Source organism: Salarias fasciatus, chromosome 20 (genome assembly GCF_902148845.1).
Source record: "Salarias fasciatus chromosome 20, fSalaFa1.1, whole genome shotgun sequence".
NCBI classification, from domain to species: Eukaryota; Metazoa; Chordata; class Actinopteri; order Blenniiformes; family Blenniidae; genus Salarias; species Salarias fasciatus.
In genome coordinates this window covers 24,659,423-24,683,251 of record NC_043764.1, presented here as the reverse complement: position 1 = coordinate 24,683,251, position 23,829 = coordinate 24,659,423, and the positions used below count along the sequence as shown (strand labels likewise).

The 23,829-nt window shown below is 44.9% G+C and overlaps 1 protein-coding gene across 3 annotated transcripts in view; it reads left to right on the top strand.

Moving 5' to 3' along the window:
- Positions 1 to 23,829, top strand: part of znf385a (zinc finger protein 385A) — a 57,895-nt gene that overhangs the window by 15,228 nt on the left and 18,838 nt on the right. For 2 of the 3 annotated variants that reach the window (XM_030117998.1, XM_030117999.1), the window contains exon 2: positions 19,502 to 19,653. In XM_030117998.1, the coding sequence (XP_029973858.1) occupies positions 19,502 to 19,653 (152 nt within the window). Of the gene's footprint in view, positions 1 to 19,501; positions 19,654 to 22,165; positions 22,589 to 23,829 lie in introns of those variants that run through there. The other variant, XM_030118000.1, reaches the window with a different exon arrangement.

Sequence of the window (23,829 nt, the reverse complement as noted above, 5' to 3'; positions counted from 1 at the left end):
TGTGACTGTTTTGAAAAATAGGCTGGCCTCAGGGTTATAGTTCAGACTGGTTTAGCTCATGTTTGAGACTCAGGACCTTTTAGTCGCTGGTTCTCTTCAGCTGGAAGTGATTTGTGGTGTTGGAAAAATATTGTTTACCTCTTGATTCATATACTTTCAGGTAATTCTTAGTTTACATGATACTCTTTCTTATTTGTATCTTTATGCGTCCTTCTGGGAAAAACCAGCAAAATGTAAACTCAACCTGAAGCAGGGGTTTCAAACACATTTTAGTTCAGGAGCCGGCACAGACCGGTGAAATCATGCCATTACAATACTTAAATTTAAAGTTTTTCTGTGTTGTGATACAACGTTAATGTGATACAAATGTTTGTATTTTCCACAATACCACAAAATGACTAAATCTCATCATCAAGCCAGTTTCAATGATACCTGGTGCACAATATGAAATGTCCAAAAGTCAGAAAATCAGTGTTTTCTTTGAAATTTTTACAACTTGCATGGTAGTTTGGAGAACCACATTTGAGTCTCTTGTGTGCCGGTTTTGGCCCACAGGCCTTAAGTTTAAAACCTGACCCAATCCAAATCTTCCTTCCTCATGACCCCAATAAAATCATCTGTACTTCCTTCAGCACATTAAGGCACATTCAGAAGATAAACATCAGCAAGGTCACGTCCTCTGAGTTACAGTTTATCACTGATAATCAGCCATTTTAAAGTTAATTAAGGCTTTTCTGTTCTTTTAAAAGTACCGTATAAGCTCTTGTTATAACGGTGAACTGCTGCAGTCCTCAGAGCCGCGGTGCAGCTTCAGATCTCCAAGCCAGAGAGCATCGCGCTTTGCCTCGGAACTGTTTGGAAACCGGTCGAGCAGTGTGTGTTTGAGGGTGACTGGTGCTCTCAAACTGCCTGCAGTTGTGATTGTGACTGGCCGTCTCTCTGCGTTTGCCCGGTGATGGACTATAACCTGTCCAGGGGCTTCGCTGCCTTCATCCGTCATCAGACGGCTCAAGCACCCCGTGACCCCGAGTACACTGAACTGCTGTCACAGAGGGATTATTATTATTACCATTATTATTATTTTTTTTATTATTATTAATGGTTCCATAGGGCTCATCTCAGTCAGCCTGAGCCTCAAACCTCCCCTCAAGGGCAGTATCGCATTCTGCCTCAGTGTGTGGGCCTGTGTAATCCATCGCTGCAGGGAGGGTGACCTTCACAGCAGGCTGCCTTGCAGCAGGCTGCCACGCATGCAGTCAGGGAAGAGGACGCCTGGACAAAAAGGGTGCTGGGGGCAGGCCACAACACTTCTTAGATAATTACCCTTTTATACGCAGCCCTTGACGTGAGGTTATTGTAGATTTAATTTTTTTTCTCTCCACTGGATTTGCTTTAAATTCAAAGATAAATTGACATCAGCATCAATTCCTTCAGCTCATTCAGTTTTTTTGAGTTGTGTTATATTTATCCTATTTAAATCTTTTATGTTGCTAACTTTGCGCAAGTCGTGACAAGGAAACAAATGGTAAAGTGCTCGGCGATGGAACAACTTCCCTCATTTGCAATTTGTCCCTGCTAGAATGTAATTTACAGTTTGAGATGTGCCGCGTCCGCGCCGTGCTCCCTGCTGTCAGAGTAAAGGTGAAGTCAGAGACAGAAAAAGTTATTGACAGTTAAGTGAGGAGATGACGCAGCCGAATAAGTCTCCGCTCATGAATGATGCATGTCCCCACTGGCCCTGATGGAGAAAGAGAGTGAGGCTGGATGACAGCCGGGGTGCTGTGTGTGCATGGTGCAGAACAAGGTGAGACTCTGCGTGGAGCAGCCTCGTGTTCGCCGCCTCCTTCGCTCTCCTCCGCGTTTTCAGAGGAACACACAGACAAATCAGGGGTTCTCAGAGGAGCTGTTACTGTCTCCACGCGTCTGCGTATCCACAGTGACCTTAACAATGCTCCGCACTAATTCTCCCTCTCGCCTCTCCTCTCTTTCAGCCTCCCTCTCTCTGAGCCCCTCTATTTTCGTCAGAAACAATCACTGTATTTTCCGTCTCACTGCCCTGCTCTGCCGCAGTCTGAGGCTCCGATCGCGTAGCGGAGGGAGATGGGAGTAGAGAGGGTGGGCGTGGGAGGTGTGCAGCACGCAGGACGCAGACCGGGAAGGATACATGATGGCTTGTTGTCGTCGTCGTCGTCGTCGTCGTCATCGTCGTCGTCGTAGCGTCACATCTGTCCGTCCTCTCAGCGCAGCCAGCTCGCAAAATGCACACTAACTGCATCACTAGTGTCAGTGGCCTCCCACACACACACACGCACGCTCACACACACACAGTGGCATGCTCAAGTTTGCGAGCTGTATCTGCATCGTGCATCAGCGCGACTGAGTGGAGCCTAGGGTTGCTTTACTTTTGCACGCCATAGTTTCCCGAAATAGGGACAGAAAGAGAGGTTTAAATACTATAAGACCGATCTAAATCATGCCTCTGATGCCTCAGCTATATATAAAGCAGCGGTCAAACTGTAAATCTCTCCAAAATATGCAATTACAGCCCGGGCGGTTTCAAAATAGCAGCTCCAACACATAAAAACTGGGAGTTAAACAGAGGAGAAGACAATTATTTCTTGTTGTTGTTGAACTGTTGCAGAACGCAGTGCAACAGCTGGTCGGCTTTATTGTTTTCTCGCGACAAATTTACCAGAATCCACACAAACGTATGCATATGTCAGCAGCGGCTTCGGGGGCAGCATCAATATTCATTGAATCTGAAAATCTGACTTGTCCCATTTGCTTGGTTTGAGAGAGACGCGAGAGGGTATTACTTGGAGGATAATTGTTGGTGATAAACTACCTCTACAGACATGGCTGCATTGATTTGGATGCAGTGTTTGTGTGGGGGAATGTAACAGTGATAGATCTCAACACTTTACAAACGGACCCGGCCAGCATTTGAATAAAACATCGTGCATGGGAACAGCGTCGTTGGGAGAAGCCATTAACTCTCAGATTAGTAGCAAGTGGCTAATGTAGTCAGTCACTGTGTTTCCCTGCACCACTCAAACAAACACATCAATCCAACAGTGTGTGTCAACATACTCCGTGATTACCGTGCTAATCCCGGAGCAGCACGCAGAAGACCAGAGGAGATCATTACAATCAGACAAGCAGGCCGGAATACCTCTGCAGTTCAGATTTTTTTTTTTTTTTTTCTGCACACAGTCATATTCTGTGTTTTTGCGGGTTTGATAGCGTTTGTGAAATTAGAGCTGAAACTCCCGTTGTTTCGCAATCACTCGCAGGCACCGATTTTTCTAGCAGCACTGCAGTAATGGCATGTAAATGTGTCGAGTGTTACAGATTTCATGGTGTGTTAGTGAAGCCGGGAGCGCCTGGAGGCTACAAGAGGACCGCGCCGCATGCACGCGCGCGCTTGACAGTGTGCCCTTGTGCAAGACGCGTCAAATTCAGGTGTGCCACATTTTTTGGCACAAAGTCAACACCTGTCACGCTGATGTGGATTCTAAGGTGATAATCGTGGGTCGTAATTGAGGCAAAGTTGGTAAAGGAGGAATGAAAGATGCATGCTGGGTTTCAGAGGAAAATATCTGCGTCATTTTAATGAACGTGGTTCAAACCGAGTGTAACAATGTGGCTCGATGTGCTTTTATTCCTGACATGAAAAGATTCAAACCAAGGTCACTGCTGCTAGAAAATGTGCTGCAGCGTTCCTCCATATTCTGTAGAGCAAATATTTACATTGACTTTATTGATCCAGTTTTCTGGCCAAACGTAAATAAAATTACCTGGATGGGAAACAGTTTTCCTGACTCCTCAATAAAATTTTATATGGCTTGATACTCTGTTTCCTAAAACAGAAAAAAAAAAAGAATAGAACAAGAGAGGAGAGGCCGGTTATGGAGTGTTTCTATAAATGGTATTGTGTATCATAACATAGCATACAGAATATTTTTACTGTCAATGATCTTCAACAACAGAAAAATGTCACTTAACTAATATGTTGTCTACAGTTTATTGTGTTTAAATGTATGTTTATAAGTTCTGACATTCATTGCACTCCTTTTTCATAAAATCTAATCTCTATTAAAATCATTTTCAAGGCTGTTTTTTCCCCTGTCTTGGCATTACTGCGTAAAACATAAAATACTTCTGTCTCAAAACCACGACCAGACTCACGAGACTGAATTGAAATACAGTCATGATGTTTCATTGGTATCAAGTGTTTTGTGTCTAATTTTCCAGCTGATGGATGAAGCAGGTGTCGTCGTCCTTGGATGTTTTGTATGTCATTTTGTTGAGATTATACAAACCAGGGGTAACAAACATAAGGCCCTTGGACCAAAACTGGCCGAGAAGAGGGTAGATCTGGTCCACTGAAACACCAAGAAAATTGTAAAAATTTCATGGAAAACAGATAAAACAAAAGTGTTAAGACACAGCAGAAGACTTGAGATATCAGTGAAGCTGCCGTGACAGTCAGAGACCACACTGATAGCAAACTAACCTGAAAACCATGCTGTCTGGGCGGATTTGTAAAACCCTGCATAACTATAAGAGAAGTGTTTTTTGGACATTTCACTGCATTTTGCACTAGAAAGTATATTATAAATTTTCTTTACGTTGAAATTGCAGTTATTTCCTTAACAATTGTGAAAATATGGACATTTTCATATACTCTGCGCCATAACAAAGAAAAACTTTATTAGTAATTATTATGGTTCTACTTTACCAGACTGGCCTTTCAACTGAACTGAACCTGACCCCCCTGAATCTAGACAGTTGGTTCAGAGCAGATTTTATAACCATGAAATTTCACATTAACTCTAATCACAGACACAATTTTCTTCTTTTCTTTTTATTCATATGAAGCTTAAGCTCAGTGCAAATCATCCTGATTGCAAAAAGGAGCCGTTTATAGCATTTATTTGTATAAGTTAAGCTCTGGTGTGGCGTTGAGGGTTTCTGTTTTGATGATGGTGTGCAGAGAATATGTACTTTTGTGCATGCTTGACATCTTTCATTGTCACCTTCTTAGGACTTGAAATGTGCTGGCGCTGCACATGCTATGCTCACACACGCACACACACACACACACGCACACACACCTCGATATCACTGGGCTGTCTTCCAATATTAATACTGGAGGCTGACAATGCTGTGGAGCTGTATGGACGTCACACTGTCACAGCAGAAGAGAGAGAGAGAGAGAGAGCGAGAGCGAGAGGGAGGATGGTTAATTTTGGATGCATGGCATGTGGAGTTAGGATAACCATCTTTTCTGCTGCTTTCCTCCACCACGCAGTTTGTTCAATTACCATTTACTGCAGAGAAAAACAGAGATATGGAGGAAAAGAGGGAAAAGGGAACAGTGGAAGAGAATAGCAAGAGCACCGAAGGAGGAAAGGAGGCGTTCAGTGATTCAGGGGACGAGGAAGTAGATGTGAAAGATTTGGCGAGAAAGAAAAAGGAGAAGCGTTGTGTGTGAGGAGGTGCGGAGGAAGCTGAGGGCTCAGGGCGAGATGTTGTGCTGCTGTCACATGAATATGTCAGGTAACACTACCGTGGCCTTTTGCGCGCGTGACAAGGCAACCCTCGTGTGCGTTTTTGTTCAGACTTAAACATTAATAAACATAAAACCTGTGCCGCTCCAGACATGCTGGGATTCTGTTATGAAACACAGACGCCGCTTCTGCTTTGAAAAGTGTCATGGGCTGTAGCTTCAAAAAAGGAAACTTATTCAAATAGACTATTCCCCGCTCTCTGCATGAGGCTCCAACCATACCAAATTGAGATATATGGAGATATAGCTTGATCCACGAGGCTCTCTCATCAATTCTCCCCCTCTTCCCTGCATCCCCACTTTTAAATCCTAATCCCTCCCGCCTTATCTTTCCTCAACCCTGCCTCCCTTTCAGCTCCAGTCTCTCTCTCTCTCTCTCTCCCTCTCTCTCTCTCTCTTCCTCTCTCTCTCCCTCTCTCTCTCTCTCTCTCTGGCTCTTGGTCCAGTATATGGAGCAATTATAGAGATGATACCCACTGTCAGTCAGCAGCTCAGATGAAGCTGGGCCTCTTTAACATGCTAATGGAATGCCAGATTCAATCAGGGCTTTGTGTGGCAGAGGGGAGGGCAGCGCTGCTCATTAAAAAATAAATCATAATAACAATGCAAAAGCAAGCAGCACCTCGGCCTCAGCACTGAACTCCCTCTCCGCTCTCTGCTCCCTCAAACAACTCTCTCGGGCCGCCATTCCTCTTCTGGACCCGTACCCTCATTTCCTTCCGATTTTCAGACTCACTGAGTCACTGAATGGCGCCGTTGAGGGGGAAGGGGGGGGGGGGGGGGGGGGTGGAGGACACGCAGGGTGCACGAGGTGCAGAGTCCCCGAATCATCCCCGTCCAAAAAAAAGATGTTGAGTCAGCACTCTGTCCTAACACGCTTTCTCAATCTTCTTCATCTGCCCTCTGCTCACGCTCCCCATTAAAGCTTTGAGTGCACGAACACACGCACAGACACATACACACACACACACACATGCACACACACATTTCGTGGACAGTTTCTCTTGCGGGTTTTCTACAGGGTCAAAACAGACCTGCTATAGAATTTCCTGACTTTGCATCATTTCGTGTTTACACACACACTTAGTCACATTTAAACTCTATTTATTTAGTGTGTGAATTCTGCGATGAGGAGGCAGAAGGAGTTGTTCCTCAAGGGTGAAAGAATTGTTTTTTGGGAATCATATTGTTTGTCTTTATGTGTAAAATTGAATTAAAAGATTATGCCCTCGTTTCTTTATTGAACTACAGCCAGGAGCCGTTCAGTTCAGCTCTGCTAAACACGAGGTGCTTATTTAATGTTTCACAGCATCCGGAAAACCCACTGAGTTCATTCATTTACTGTTTGATCAGTTAGAAAAAAAAAAAAAAAGAATCTTCAACTCGAGCCACTTGTGTTTGTATCAGTGTTCAAGGTTCCTTTGTGATGATTTTCATTTCATTTCTGTGAAGGAGGGTTTCCAATGAAAAGTAAAAATCTAGTCAGGCAAAAAATACAGATATTAAAAAAAAAAAAAAAAAAAAAAAGATTTTGGTAAAAATCTTTGTGTGTGGATACACCTGCCTGACCTGCAAAAACACAGATGATAATAAAACTTGTATTGCAGCTTGTAGTCTGAAACTAAAACATCTTCCAAAGAAATAAAAGCAGGTAACGACCATTCAAAACTAGAAGTATTGACATGAAACCATTTTGATCAAACCAGTTTACTCCTAAATTTATAAACTTCAGCATTGATAACTGTTCCTGTAAGCTGCTGTGATCCTTTTCCATGAACTCTGAATCCTCCTCATAGAGTTTAAAACAAGACGCGAGCCAGTTTAAAATACCATAAAGGGGCGGAAATAAAGAGAAAAAAACAAAAAGCAAATACTCAAGGAACCACTGAATGAAAAATCTTCTTGAATGCTGTAATAAAATGTACAAATAGCTTTTGTTACAATGTAAAAAAAATCACATGCTGAGTAGACACATTGTGCCACAGTTGACTCTCTGGAACAGAAAACAAGAGTTGTGGTGCTTTGCTGTAAACGCACCTTCAGTAAGGCGTCCCCAGAGGCCAGGGTCAAGGCTGGAAAGTGAGACACTGAATCCTGGAGTTGTGTTTGGCTTCACAGCGGCGAGACGCTGACGTAATTCAGCTGTCACATTGAACAAGCATATTGCAGGATGCTCAGCGTCTGATATCCTTATTACGCTCATTACCATTCTGCTTTGGAGAGATTTTCAAAAGTCAAGCACTCCTTTTCATCCACGCCGCGCTTTGTTTAAGATCTCTCCACGGAGGTGTGATTCATGGATGCTCAGCTCCTCTTTAGTCATCACGCTTCAACACCGGAGAAGGCAAGCTGCTGCACGTGTGTGTGCGTGTCAGTGTGTGTGTGTGTGTGCGTGCTAGATTGTGGTTCACATGTCCATAGACCAGAGATTTATTACAGCCAAGATCAACCAGAACTCACTGAATAATGCATCACTTGCTATCATGGAAAAATATGCTGAATAGGCCTCAGCTGGGCTTAGAGGTGTGGGAGGTGGGATGAAAAAAATGAAAAAGCACGACGCTCGCTCTCGACTTAACTTCCACATATGAGACAACAGAAGGGAAACGCTCCTCTCCGCTCTGACAAATGAGCCCGGGTCTGATTCAAGGAGATTTTATGAGCTCAGCCGAGATATCCGCCGTCCACGTGGGCCACTTGAGGTATGTGATGAATTTCACAAATTGCAGCGTGTTGTGGAGCCTCTTCAGGACTGCATTTTGAATTTCTGATCTTGGCGTCACCTTGAGAAATGCTGTTTGGCTTGTCCTGATTTACTAACCTCCTCGGCTGTCCGCGGCGCTAAGGAGGGAAGGTGTTGGGCACTGATTTAAACAAAAGTGCCATTTGTGGCCACCCCACTGACAAATGACATTACAGAGGAGACTTCCCCCCCCCACAGCACTTAAATGGATTGGGCTGTGGCCGGATAGCCCAGGGATGGACAGGCAGCAGTGTGTTAGAGGACAGGCTCGTGTGTTCGGGTACTCCATATTCATAGACGACACACTGCAGGGCTGAAATGAAAGCAGTGCTTGTCAAAGCCATGAAGTCTCCTCCTCCTCTCTATTAGGCTGATAGCACACTGCCCTCCACAATCCTTGGGGGATGGAAGTCAATGAAATGGACTGGCAAACAGTGGCAGGGCCACATTATTGCTATTGCTATACATTTTTTTTTTTTTTCGAAATCCCACCAGTGCTTTTTGACTCCTCCTGTCCTCCTGCCTCCGGGGTATAGGGGTCTAATCTCAGACACAATCTGCCGCCTTTTGTCGCACTCCTCCAAAGAGCATTTGGGCTGATCCACCTGTTTGTTGTGGAGTGATAGAGTTCCACACCTGAGGGCTCCGGTCTCTGGGAGGTGCATGGGAATAAAGTCACCGACCATTGTTCCAGCTGGGTGTGTGACCGCTGTCTCCAACCGGGGCAGCAGGGGAGGAGATGGGGGGAGAAATGCAGGTCCGGGTGGGGGCTGGGTGGCAGGGAGCAGCTCCGAACAGGCTGCAGGGAGGGAAACAATGGACAGAAAAGGACAGGTGGACGGAGGGGGAGTGTGCTGCCTTTTCAGACCAAGAATGTCACCTTGTCCTCTCTCCCTCCGCTACTCTCCTCCCTGGTTTTCGCTCTCTGCTGCTTTATCCGCCTATTGCCGTCGCAGAGTGCCGCTGCAGAGATTTTCCGTTGGTGTAGCGGTCTCCTGTCATCACAGAGAATCACTTTCTCTGAGCCGAAACAACAAAGTAGTGCCCTTGTTCCTCTTCCATCGCATTCCTCCCGCGTCCCTCCATCACTGAGTCAGACGTGGCCCACAGCCACTGATATTCAGTCACATCTCCTCCGGACAGCAGCTGTGATCATCTTACTAACCTGACTGGCTCCCGGCCAAGGGAGGAGCAGACGTTACAAAAGGAAAATACATAAAAAGCTTGAAACCTGAGAGAGAAAGAAAGTGAGCAGACACAGCAGAGAATGTGAAATAGGACGGGGGAGAAACGGGAGGAACATGTGTTCCGCTGTGAAGGTCTGCAGGACGTCACCGAGCGCATGTCCTACAGTGGGAACTCATGAAAGTCAATTACATTCTAAACTTAATTTTAAAAAGGCCTCATATATCTGGTTCCTTTGACATTTTCCTCTGTATAGTAATTTCTACTACTTCAACATCAATGTGTTTTAATTCAGCATTAGTTCAAGTGTGGTACGGAATAAAACTTAATAAAAGCTTAATAAAAGAAAGAAACAGATGATATTTTAAGAGATATTGACTTTTTTAAATAGACTTCCTTTTTAAATCAAACAAGGCATTTTGTATCAGTTAAAATCGTCATTTTTTTTAACATTCATGGTGCAGAAACATTACATATTACAGATTACTTTGTTGTATCTTCTGTTAAATACCAGGTTTGTATAAGAAACGAGACACATCCAAAAGATTTAATGTTCTTGCACTGTTCTTTTTAGTTCATGACTTTAATAAAAAATGAAGCCAGATTGTTCTCCCACTAATGGGGAACCTGAGCAGGGCTCAGACCGGAGTTGGGACAGGTGAGTTTCACCTGACCGATGGTGTGTTGTTACACTAGTAATCCTTAACAGTTCAACCAAACCAAATGTATTCAGATTTAACATCATTTTAAATCATATAGCAACAACTACACTTAATGATTTTGGGACACTGTTAAATTCCATGAAATGAAGGAAAAAAAAAAAAAAGCCCCACATGGGCGAGCAGGGGAAATAAAAACTCTCTTGCATATCCAGACTCTGACTTTACCCGTTTCATGTCAACGACTCCTGTTAATGAACTTAAGAATAAGAAAACATCTTTTTTTGTTGTTGTATTTTTTAGTATTAGCTGAAAATCTGTTGCTAAGTTTGCATTTTTGGCAGCTTGTAATTTTGTACAGGTAAAGTTTACTAGAGTGATTTAGAGCAAAGTGAAAAGAATAGAAAGAAAAATGTCCACTGGAACTTCTCATTCCACTAAACAATACAACAAAACTCATGTTCCTGCTTTTTGTGACTCAGATTTTCTACAAAAAAGAATAAATCAAAGAGTCTGCTTTCATTTTTAAATTATATTGTTTCTTTCAATGAAATACCGGTGGACCAGTGTGAAGTGTTTTGTATTCAAAAAGCTACAATACCATGTAGCTTGATCTCAATTTCTTAACTTATGAATGAAATAGGTATGCAATATTTCAGGTGTTTAAAATTGTATTGACAGTCCTTTCACTGTCATAACTCAGTGGGGTTTTCTGAAATATTGGTTGTAAATTCATTGTTTATAGCATTTTGTTGCTTATTTTCTAGTGTTGTTGAGTTTAAGGTTATGGATGATAATGATTGCATTGGAAATATTACTATGTCAATATGCATAAAATTCTGGAGAGGTCTCTTTAATGCAAGGTAAAGAAATTGAGAAAACTGCGTTAATGAATGCGAGCCGATGGTCTGAAAAAGGCGACCACACAGGGGTTTGCGTTTGCTCACATTTGTGTTTGTTTGATGCACTGGCTGTGACCTTCCCAGAGCTGCTCTGTATCGTGGCTGTGTGCCTCGTCTCCGGCTCCTCTCTCAGCCCTCCTCTCTCGGTGTTCCCGTCATCCCTGCCTGTCCCCTCCCATTAACCCTGACAGCTATTTGTCTGTCATTATTGACCTCAAAACAGCACAAACACTCACTGTCACCATAGACACACACACACACACACACACACACACACACACAGGCTGCAGCTTACACTGCAAAATCATTCTGTTTCTGTGTGCTATAGTTCAAACTTAATTATGTGGTGTGCTTTTATCACTCTGGGTGCTGTGGAGATAAATATCACACTGGAATGTAATGAGTCTCTGGCCAATTCAGGCATATTTTCATTAAGTCTATTAATCCTGTCCTGGTGCAAGTTGTAACATGAAACCCAGCACAGAACTACTCCTCCAGAGCATCATCATTGTAAGTGCTGTCATTGATTTAAGGTGGAACCAGGGACTAACTATATATCAGTCATGTGGGAAGCGATAAAGATATATCATTTTACCGGCCCACCTTTTCTGCCCCGGGATAGATATATGTGACACAGAGCTGAAAAAAAAAAAAAAAAAACAGGAAGGGGGAAAAAAACAAAACAAAAGGATTTGACTTTGCAAAGCTGATCAGAATGTTACATTCGTTTTTTTTTTTTTTTTTTTTTTTCCTGCATGCATTCTGACTGGAGAGAAAACACCTCAAATCAAATCAACAGCTTGCTCATGTCAGCGCATGAGTGTTTGTTCGTGCGTTACGCCAGAACACAGTCTCTCACCCCACAAGACACAAACAGACTCCAAAAGTTGGGTCGACAGGAGCCAGCAGGAGATTTATCTGACGGATTAAAGGGCTGTTCATCTGCTTCTGCGGCTCCGGCACGTGCATTGGCACTTGTCTGTATCCTGGCCAGCTCTGGACACTATGTATTGTTTAGTTATAGGTTGTCGGCCAGGGGATATCAAATTCAGCCTGTCTTCGCCTCATTCCATCCCATTATTTTTGCATTACACCTCCTCCCCGAGTGCACATCTTTCCTCCCTCCATCTTCCTTGGAATCCCCAGTCAGCTCCTCTGTGTCTACCGGGGAGACAGACTGGCAATTAAATCCTCCCAGCCTTGATTCTGCTACTTAGGAGAGATCAAGGTAGGATCTTTTGGGGGGCTTTTTAACTCCTGCCACTGTCATATTATCTCACGAGGGTGTCATTACGGTCCCATCCACTCTGTCATTAAGCACAATATTCCCCCTCGGGAGAGATGTAGGGTTTACTGTGCCGTATGTGAGTGTGTCTGAGTATGTACTTTTTAAAGCACTCCTGTGCGTCTGGTGTTAGTTGTTATATGTCATACATTGGAATAAAATTTGCTCTAAAATGAGATATTTGTCCAAACTAATGGGAACGCTCATTCTCTGTTGTCTGCACAGAGATGAACTGGATTGTTAGTACTCTCACCCATAAGTGGAAAAGCATTGCACATAGGAGCCGTTACATGTCGCTCTTAACTTTGTTTGACCTCTATCCTGCTGGCACGATTATTTTTCTAATTGCAGCCGTTCAGCATAATACCATACATGCCGAAGCCTGTACTTTACCAGGACTTTACAGTGCAATATAAAAGTGAAATAGCTGTTCTCCAAATTGGTAGGTTGGGCAAAATCTAAGAGACCTGCAATTAGAGCGGAAAGTTCAACCCCCTAACACCAATGCAGAAAAATGTACACACACATACATACACACGCACCCTCACACACACACATACACAAACATTGTGCAGTTAGGCTTCGCTGGCTCTGGCAAAACAATTCAGGAACAAAGGCAGTTTGCACCTCATTTGGATATCCAAACAAAGTCAACCTGCACAGTGCCATCTTTATGGTTTACTGATTTGTGAGCGTGTGTGTGTCTGCGTGTGTGTGCGAACGTCTCACTGCAGTGCACAGACCACGTTCTGGCTGAAGGACCCGGACATGTTCGGACCAATACTGAGCACCTTGCTGACATCTTGAGCAACAACCACTGCATCGTTTCACCTGAACCGCGCTGTTGAAGGATATTTTTACTCTTACTTAGCAGGCAAACACACACATGTTTACCTTACTCGCAACACAAACAGGGTATCCAGCTCTTGTTTGTGGCCATGAAGCAAGTTTGAGCTCTCCCCTGCATAATCCTCCCATTAAAGCGTGGCGTAACACCACGGTTCCAGGCAGCAAACCAAACAGATCTTGATCTCCATCCACCCCACCTCATGCGCGTGTGTTAATCTTCACAGGATGCTGGAAATTAGCATACCATGATTAGAAATGATGGAGTAGATAGGAACTTGCTTTTTTATTTTTAAATCCTTTTTGTGTGGCTAAATTAAAAACTTGCTTTGGATTTGGATTCTTTTTTTTTAAAGGAGCTCAGCAGCGCACTCTTGTGGTCACTTGCAGCCACATCTGTCCAGTGTTTTAACACGCTTGACATAACGGTGAAGGAACTTGAACCTGCTTATGAAAGTCACATCGCTCCATGTGAGTCGGTCCATGAATCAGCCCTCGCAGAGCGAGGCTGAGGGAGGTGAGGCTTCACGGCTCACTCAGCTGTCTGGAGAGACAGCAAGCAGGCAGGTAAACAGCCAAAACACACACACACACTTGCGGTTAATGGCCTGCACAGTGTTCAATGCTGGAGGTAACTAGTGTCAATCCAGTGCCTTAAATGAGTGTAACGTCGGTGTGTGTGTGTGTGTGTGTGGCTTCGCAGAGGTAAATTCCAGAGTCACCTGCTTCATGATGGACACTGCTGCAAAACCACAGAGACATGCGAGTCTGGAGAATTTACCTTTCGTGGCTGTGAGCCGTCTGCGTATGGGAGAATGGTTCGAAGAGAAAAAGTACATTTAGTTTTTTTTTTTTTTTTTAACTGTGTGTGTGTGAGAGAGAATCAGTGAACCGTGGGTGTGATTTTCTTTGTGGATTTGTGCGGGGGCTTTTGGCCAGGGGCTGTGATCCTGTTGATTGCACTTCTGGTCAGGTGAAAGAGAGCCACTGTGTCCTGTTGCGCCCCGAGACCGGGAGGGAATACCGAATGAAAGAAGGGTCAGATTTTCCTCCTCCATCTCCGTCTTGCATCCTCCATCACGCTGCCTTCACGGCTGAAATGAATGGGCCGTTCCTCTGTGCCCGGGCACAGCTGGACGGGATTCACACTGGGCTCATCATGAGGGAGACGAAGAAGGAATCAAAGTGAGAGATGAGACGGAGCGATGGAGAAGGAGACAGGGAGAGAAATAGCAAAAACTCAGTCACATGCTGGAACCCATATGCAGCACTAAATCAGCGGAGGGGTGTCAGCTTTGTTGGACTTATCAGTCTTTTTAGGTCACCGCATCCTGTGTTTGACTTGTTAAGTTTTTGTCTGGCGGCTCCAGTAGGCATGGCATGAGTAGCAACCGTCCTCTGAACCGCCAGACTGGGACCGAGGAGCTGCTCATGTTGTTCCTACAGTAGAGCAGTCTGGTGCGTCTGCATCGATGGGGGGAGAAAAAAAAAAGAAAAAGCAGATTTGATGAAAGCTGTGTCGGGGTTTGTGTTGAGGAAGCTCCGAGTACTTCCCCGGTCTCTTTAAATCATCTCACTGACTCAGAGGCCTCTCAATAATGTATACATAAGCCGAGGGCAGGTTTTCTCAGGATTTAGAGCCAGCAGTTAGTCTGAAATCTCAATGCCCCGCACACACCGGGTCGATGGAGTAAATTATGAACGCTACATATTAATCACTAAAGCCGCTGCTTGACACACAACTTTGAGATGCCAAAAAGTATTTCTCAGCTGTTGTAACGTTATGCTAATCTCCGTCAGACCCAATGTGCTGGATGCCAGCGGCGCCTGTGCTGGTGATATTCCAACATCAAACACGTCGTCAGCGGTGACTGTAAATCGAGTGCGTTGTCCCGATGCCTCTCCTCTCGTCTCCTCTCCTCTCCCTGCACCATGAGGCGGACAGGTGCCCGCTTTACAGAGCACCAGAAACCCAAGCTGGCAGCCATCTCTCCCGCCACCTCCTTCCTTCTCCCTGCCTCCGCTGCCAACAGCCCTGGCACATCTGTGCCTGTCCAGCCTGGCCGGTGCCAAGGACTCTGCTCCCATTGTTCTCTCCTGAATGCGCCCAACGCCCATGGGAAAGAAGGCTGAGCGCAGCGTGGCACAGCCGACACAGCCGGTTAGATAATCTCAAGACATGAAAAGATTCTCTTAGCCTAGATTCTGGAAACAGCTTTTTTGTCTTGCAGCATACGCAAGGAAAACACCCGATGGTGTTTTCTCATATAATTCTTTCCACGTCAGCTTTTTTTTTTTGTTTTTTTTTTTTCCAGAAGCGAAACATTCACTGGTTTGAATACAACCTGCAAGAGCATTAAGACGTATGCATATGGATGAAATGATATTTCAGCTTACTCCAAACAGCAGCCCTCAGCGATATTATGTTTTTTATTTCATTGATATGATTTATGATTTTTCAAAATAATGGATTATTTAAAAGCCTAAATTAGATTGCGAGCTTTTATTTACTCTGGTGTCATAAATTCGTTGTGCCATAAACTCGGCCGGAGGAGAAGCAAAACGCAGCGAGGCAGTGGCCATATGAAAGGGCTCTCCAGCCCCATCTGTTATTTGCACTCTTCTAGTGTTTTCTACAGTATGCTCCCTCGACTTGTTCAAACCAAACACTGACAGGCGCATAAAGTTGGGGAATTAAATGTGTCACATGGAGAAATGGGATTGGGGAGATTTGTTTGTGTGTTTGTTTGTGTGTATGTATGTATTTCCCAAGTGGAGGCGGGAATGTGGCCAATAGCAGATTTATCAGGGGGCGCACAGGCGGGCGAATTATTGCAAACGGGAGAATCAGTCGCTCTCGCCTTTGATCTCTCCTCTGCCTGCTCTCTGATTCTCACCCTCCTTCTTTAACCCCTCTTCTCTCAGCTGATACTGCAGCCCTTTTCCTTTATAACTGCTTCTTTTCTGCCTTTACCTGCAATTAGATTTTTGCTGCCGTTTTCTCTTTGCTTTTTCTGATATTTCTATTCGGGGTACAAAAGTCACAGCCGTCTGCAGAGAAATGAAACAGTCCACATGCACATTTCAAACAAGCCTCTGGCTGCAACCCCAAGCTTCCGTCTGTGTCCCGCAGGCTGTTTACGAGGTCTGATTATGACCCCTGCGAGCCTGGAAGGATTCCTGGCACATCAGTGGCTTTAACAACATTCAAATCACTGAGCGAGTCTTCCCAGATCCCTCAGACTGCCCCGTCCATCAGCCGGCCTGACACAGACGCTTGCATGGATCCATTTCCTCCTGCCTGCATGAAGGAAAACCATCTGAATGACCAAATATGTTGCACAGTGTGAACACAGTTAGTGGAATTACATTTTATTTCACTTCAGACAGTCTTTTACAAGATTTATTTTGCAAATATTGCATTGCAAAGGTTGCAATATACTATACAGCCTAATTAGGTGCTTATTTTTCATTCTTTTTTTTCTGTTTTCAGTTTATCCGTAACCCTTTGGTGGTTAAAATGTCCAAAACTTCACATCCAGCACATTTTCCCATTTGAAATCCAGACTGCATGCTTTCCATTTGTGCCCTTGTGTTTTGAAATTAAAAAGTGGTGTTGATTAATCGGGGAGTGTGTGTGTGTGTGTGTTAACAGCTATGTGTGTATCATGAGCTCAGAAGCAGCGTCGTGTGCACACTCGCTGCCGTTCACTCTTCTTGTTCTCATGTTGCTCAACATTTATGCTATTGAAATAATGGCAATTAATCTTATTTTATGAGCTGTGACTCCACTGCCCGACTTTGACATTTTGCAGAACCGAGCCAAGTATGACTACATACATACATGCATTTGCACACACACATACACACACACACACACACACACAGTGCAGCAAAAACGTTTGCAGGTCGCGCTGTCACACTCCTGCACCATGCAGCGATTTGTTTGATTTACACAGTAAGAAAATCCCCAAAGAGAGATTAAATTAATAGGGTAATTATACACTGCAGTCGCACTCTGATTTATGCACACTGACACACACACACACACACACACACACACACACACACACACACACACACACACACACACACACACACACACACACACACACACACACTTTTCCCTGATGGAATAGACTGTGTCTTTGCTGAAAGGACGCCTCTGCACCTCTCACTCCTATCTGGTCTGCAGCTTTATTTACTTCCTGAGATTTGAGCTTCTTTGTGCTGTTGTAGAGACACACAGACACACACGGTCCTGCGGTCAGCCAGTCGCTCTATCTGCCTGCCAGACTCCGCCTGACCCAGTGCCAGTAACAGTCTCCACGTTGGAGTGCAGACTCACTGGGGAGCTGCAGACGTCCCTACTGTGAAATTCTATCTAATTGTAGTGTCTGTCCATTCAAGTCAAATGCACTCAAACAGATATTTACAAAAAGATGCAAACGCCAGCCTATGTTATCAGAGTGTTGCAAGGTGTCATGATAGATGAAGTCTCGGCTGCTGTATTACTCATAATTTAGAAGCACGGCCCTAGAGGATAAGCCTCTTTTCATCAGTCATGAAGGTATAGGTGAAGCAGACAACAGTTCCCCTGAAAACAAACAACTTAAAGAACAACTCAGCTGGAAAGACGAGAAACTGCATGTCTGCGTTTCTGAGAAATATGTGCTGGGAACCTTACCTGGGAAACCGTACTTTATCTACAATAACATCAAAGCAAATGTATTTACTCAATAGAGTTTGCTGAGTCAGGATGTGTCGCTGAGAGAAGTGTGATGCGGTTGCAGCTGGATAACCAACAGCTCTGAAACTTGTTCCTTATGGTGTCAGAAGAATTGTGTCCGTGCATTCCAACATATATTTGTGTATTTGTGGTTTGTTCAGTGGAGGGGACTCTCATGCCTAACTAGAAGTAATGATGCAGTCTTATCCACCTCAAGGCCCACAGATGTGCAGCAGAAGGCGGCTGAGCCTCAGCTGAGACTGCACTTTCTCTCCAGTTTGACAAAGTCAGTCTCGCTCTATCTCTCGCTCTCGCTAATCCCAACTTTTGGAGAGTCCTCTTGGTAACACCGTGTTTTTTTTGGGGGTTTTTTTTTCAGGCAGCGGTTGTATAATGTTCTCTGATCACAGTGACTTGGCGTAAAGCTTAATGAAAATGCAGAGGTGTCAAACGATGCCCCAATTACCATATGAAAGTGTGGAGGCAGGTGGAAATGCATTGCAAAGCAAGGGACGGCGAGTAACATAACGAGAGAGTGGCTTAGAGCAATCCCAAAAAGGGGAGCGGCGGCGCTTTAAGTCTCGGAGGAATTTAAAAGCCACAAAAATCCAGTTGCGGATATTAAGAGGCTTAATCTAAGAGCTTGCTGAGGCTGAGTTTTGCTGTGTGGGCCCCATCACTATCATCCTTGACAGAGGTTAGAAAGGAGACAAGGGAGGAAGAGGAAGAGAAGAAGAAGAGAAGGCAGATGGGAGAAATGGCGAGCGGTGGATCATTGAGACAACCTCACATGCTTTTAAGAGGAATAGAATTAAAAATTGGCTCAGTGGATGTTTGCGTGTGTGTGTGTTTTTGAGGCTCACCTTGCAGGGGTGAGTGCTTTCTGTCCTGTGAAAAATGGAGTCAAACGGAGGGCTGGACGCAGCTGAAGCCAGGGAGCATGTGTCAGGCATGGGTAAAGGAACCGATTCATTCATCCCCACAATGAGACGCGACTAAGCAATCCAACAAGTCGGGATGACACAAAGCGACACACGCCGAGATAAAACTCATTATCATCAAGCTGCAGATGTCTCCCAGGAGAGAGGAGCGAGGGGAAGAGCAGGCTGGCAGGCAGCAGGATGAGAGGAATCCCCACCGCCTCGGTGCCGTCTTTCTTCTCCGTGGCATTCCTGCTTCATTTGAAGTGAATGTTCGGAATAATGCATTGCTCCAGTGATGTGAATCCTACAAAACCCTCAACTTCACACCGTTTCCATGCGCAGCAATGACACACTTCGGTGCTTCGGTCTTGTCAACTTGTCAGGAAAACAGAACGCCTGTCTGCAGCAATCACTGGTGCATCATTAATGGCCCAAAAGATTGTTCTCTCATGCTTTAAAAACTGCATGTTCTCCTGTTGTGCCACATAGTTTTGCTTCGTCCGCAGAAGAAAAACTGCTTTTGCAGTTTAATTATTGCTCTTTGTACTTTTTAGAATTCAGCTCCATGTTGTAGGAAACAGAAGCACTCAGTATGTTATGCAAACTGCAAGCTGCACGCTCTACATTGTTTCTCTATCTTTGTGTTTGTGTGCGCAGGAGGCATTAACCGGGCCGGGGCAGCAGTGCCAACGTTCTTGCGGACCCCCACGGTGATCCAGCCCCACCTGGACATGAAGCCCTTCCTGCAGTTCCCCATGGAGACCCCCCCTCCTCCGCACAGCATGAGCCTCTTCCACAACTTCAACACGGTGAGTCGATGCGGACACAAAGGAGCGCGAACACTGTACTCTCTGCACACGTACACAGCATGAAAGAAAAACAGAAAACAGGACACACTTTTATGCCAAATTTAAAAAACGGTTTGCGGAAAGTTATTGGCTCTTCGTGTTGTTCTCTTCATTTTGTGTTCAACATATTACCATAATTCCACATACAGTCGGCGGTTTTAAAGTGGTGTTACATCTGCTTGAAGAAGACAGGCAGATTAGTCTGTGTATGAGGAAAACAGGGGCATTCGTAAGAGTGAATTATTTCACACGCACTTTTCCCCGTTCCTTAATTCAAAGCCCGAGGAATTAAAAAGTGGTTCTAAAGCCATCCTTGTAGTTGGGTACTTCAAACAGCGCAGCTTGTTTGATGTGGTATTTATTTCAGCAGAGGGGGATCTCTCCGTTTCTTCTTCCCCGGGCATTAACTAGCATCTTATCTGTTAGATTAGACTGTGGAGACTTTCGCAGTTCCCCTAACTCAGCAGATTGTGGCGGCTGCTTCGTCCAGACCACAGTCAACAATGTCAACGCGTTTGCTGTCAGCAATATGTAAAATCATCGAACTCTGTTTGTACGCCGTGCAGAGCGATGCTATTCCTGGACCTGCAGCAGACTCGGATTCTTTGCATGTGCAACGTATTTGGCTGCAGTTTGCAGGGCGGCAACGTAGCAAGCTCTCGTCGCTAATTGGAAATCTCTCGAATGTATTTTGGCCATGCGTGACGCTGCAGGGATATTAACAGGAATCCAGACACTTTAAAACACATTTCAACAATAAAGTCATTTTAATAGCCCTCCTTGGTCCATGACATAAGTGGAAGCGTTTTAAAGACTAAACTGCACTACGCCCAGCAGACATGGATTAATAGAGATACTGAGATTTTGCAGACACCGACTTTCCACTTTTGCCTCTGTTAGCACGGCCCTAAAATCATTCCTGCTTGCTCTTTCTTTATTCTGTCTGGCTGCCTCTGCAGCACTCCCTTTGGATCGCTCGCTTTCTCATTCTGTAACATCTCCCCACTCCCCGTCCTCCTCCTCACAACGTTAACTACGTCTGAAGGTCCACAGGGACACTGTGAATGTTAATAGATGCTGCTGCTGCTGCTGCAAGGCAACCCTGGGTGAGCAGTGTTTTACAGCTCTGTGGCCAGGAGATGGGGCCATCGGAGAGGCCTGGAGGACATCCTGACCTTACAGCTGTGCTGCAATACAGGCGCGTCAGACAGGACTCTGTGATTTACATCGACTTTAAGACAATTGATGCGTGACTGATGGACTCGATCAGACCGATACAGCACTTGATATTTGATTCTTCAGTTCAGAAGAAGAGCGTTTGGTGCCTGAAGTGTGTGCCGCTTTTAGCGTTTGTGGCGTGTACATACTGTATAGCGTGCCATGAAAAATACACACAAAAAAAATGAAAACTATTTCAAATGAATGTTATGTATTCCTGTTTTTCTGGGGAGAATATCACAGCCCTCAGCTCTCCCAGAGATGTTTTATGTTTAATTTAGTGTTGTGTAGTTGAGTGAACTTATACGGGAAGACTGGAGTACCAGAGCAAGCAGCCGAGGCTCTGTTTACATCACGATCTGTTTTTACGGCTTGTTAGGCTGAAAAGAGGGTGAACTGGGATTACTTCACATACAATTTCCAGTGTCTTGCGTGCTTCCTATTGCTTCCCTGCACCAACACATTTTGACAAATTTGGGAATGCATAATATTTTAGTAGAGCCCGTCTTGTAGCAGCAATAAGACAGAGAAATGTCCCGCTACAGAGCTGGAAGCTACTTCTTCTATCATTCTGTCTTAATAAGCGATCTGTGCTGAGTTTGTACAGTCTTAACGAGACTCACATTCAGGGTTATGAGCCTCATAGCAGAGGAATGGCCTCTCCCAGAGCTACGTGCAGCTTTAATAGTGCTTTAATGTGATTTGTCCTCTACCTGCCTGTCTCACTCGATGTGCCTGCAGACAGTGACGAGGCTGAATTATTTATCTGCAGCAGTTGGTTCCGATATAGACACACGGACTTACGCATCTGCGCTGAGCTGTTGGCACTGAGGCGGGTTTGCTGAAGCTACAAAGATGGGAGATTTTGTGCAATTAAAGATGCAAAGCTGCATTCACACTTGCTAAATCTCATCCATCATCTTTCTGTCTTTTATCTCTTTGGCAACACTCGAGTGGCAGAGTGCAGGTCGTAGAATAATAAATCAGCAAAGTTATCACTCGATATGTTTTGACCTTTTCCCTTACGTGGTCTATAAACAAAATAAACTGGGATTTTTTTTTTTCATGTGCAGAGACTCTGTTAGGTGATGACATTTGATAGACAGTGTTAACTTTAAGACAGAGTGGACGTCATGTCAGAGGACAGGAGGACACAAAACCCTGGCTACATCAGGACAGATCGAGTATGCATGGAGAACCTCAGAGAGAGAGAGAGAGAGAGAGGGAGAGAGGGAGAGAGGGGGAGGAGAAAACTGGAAACCCGAGAGAGGGGATTGCACTACAGGGAAGCGTGAGGCAGAGACAGAGAAAGTAGTTTAGAGGAGAGAAGGAGGCTGAACAAAAGGGAGAGGCACTTGTTCGGTCATGTGTATGAAACAAGGGTAAGGGAGAGAGATTTGTCTTGCAGCACCAAGAAGAAAAAGTAAAGAGAGTGTGCTCACAGGAGGGAAAGCAGAGGTCTCAGCTGGCAGTGCCTCGCTCGGCATGGGCCCTGTGTTTCACTGAGATAGTCTGTATTCGGCTTTGCAACCCACCAGTTGACTGAATGGGTGAAGAAGGTGCAACACACACTCTCAGCCTCGCACGTGCCGAGACCCAAACACACACCTCGGCCAGCAGCACACACACAGGAGGACCAATGCAGCTACACGCATCTCCAGACACAGAGGAGAAGAAGGTGAGTGCCTCAACTCTTGAAGCTTTTTTCTTTTTTTTTTTTTTTTCCTCTCCCTGATCTGGGCACCGCTCAAAAGCAGTGGAGAACTTCTGCTTCAAAGGATGTTTATATCTGGCACAGTGTGGATCTCACTGTGACTGCCAGAGCAATTCTTCTGAGAGACACAGAGCGGGGCTTTCTTCTGTGGTGGAGTTCAACCGTTCCAAACATTTTGTTTCGGGGATTTGATCAAACACGCGAGAGAAAACAAAAAGGAACAACAAAAGGAAGCAGAACAATCAAATGCGAGGAAAAGTGAGAGATAAAAACTAAATGTAGACACGTAAAAACCAGTGAAGAGGGGCTTGTTGAGTGGCTTGTTGATGCTGTTTCAGTTCTTAAGGTGCTGGTGTGGCTGCTGAGTCAGTTCACGGTGTGTGTGCTTGATTTACACCTGCCAAAGCTCTGAACACATTCCGACATCGCCACGTGAAATTCCAGTTAGATCTCAGAGTTTTGATCAGAGACTTCAAATTCAGTTTGAAATAGCCTTTCTGATTTTATGAGAGTGCCGTGTGAGTGAGTTTTGGAAAATCCCCATTCATTTACATCGTAGTACTCAGCTCGTATTTCATGACGGCATGTTTTGGAGAGCTTTCGGGTTCGCGGCCATGTGACCCGCCTTCCAAAAAGGCTTGTTGGCAGCTGGACTGTGTATTTAACAGCTGAATCGACTGGATGGATCATCGTTGACCCACGCCCAGCGCTCTGCACGGCCCGTCTGAGGAAAAGCCCATAATTCATGTTTGCAGTTACTCCACCAGGCCTGCTCAGCCTCTTGTTAAACTGCATTTAGGGGGGTGAAAGGTCCCTTAATGGACACCCAGATGAGGGAGAAGAGGAAACATTTAACAGACGCATAAAGGGTTTATTGCAGTGATTTTGTTGGGTTTGACCAGTTTGATAGACTTTTATCAATTTCTCCTGAACTCCCAGCGGCAGTAGAATGTTCATGTGCAGAGAAACAGGGAGTCATGGAATGGGAGTGTAGGGACGAGAGCCAAATGAGATAAGGACGTGCGATGTGACGACGTCCGGCCTGGGCCTGTCTCGGTAACCCCCCCCCCACTTTCTCTGGGGTCCTTCCTCATATTATTTTTCTATCTGTCTCAATTCATCATCCCCTCCTTCACACTTGCATTCCCTCCTCCAGATGGTGTGTTTCTGTACCGTCCTGCCACCCAGCTAAATGTCTCAGGGCT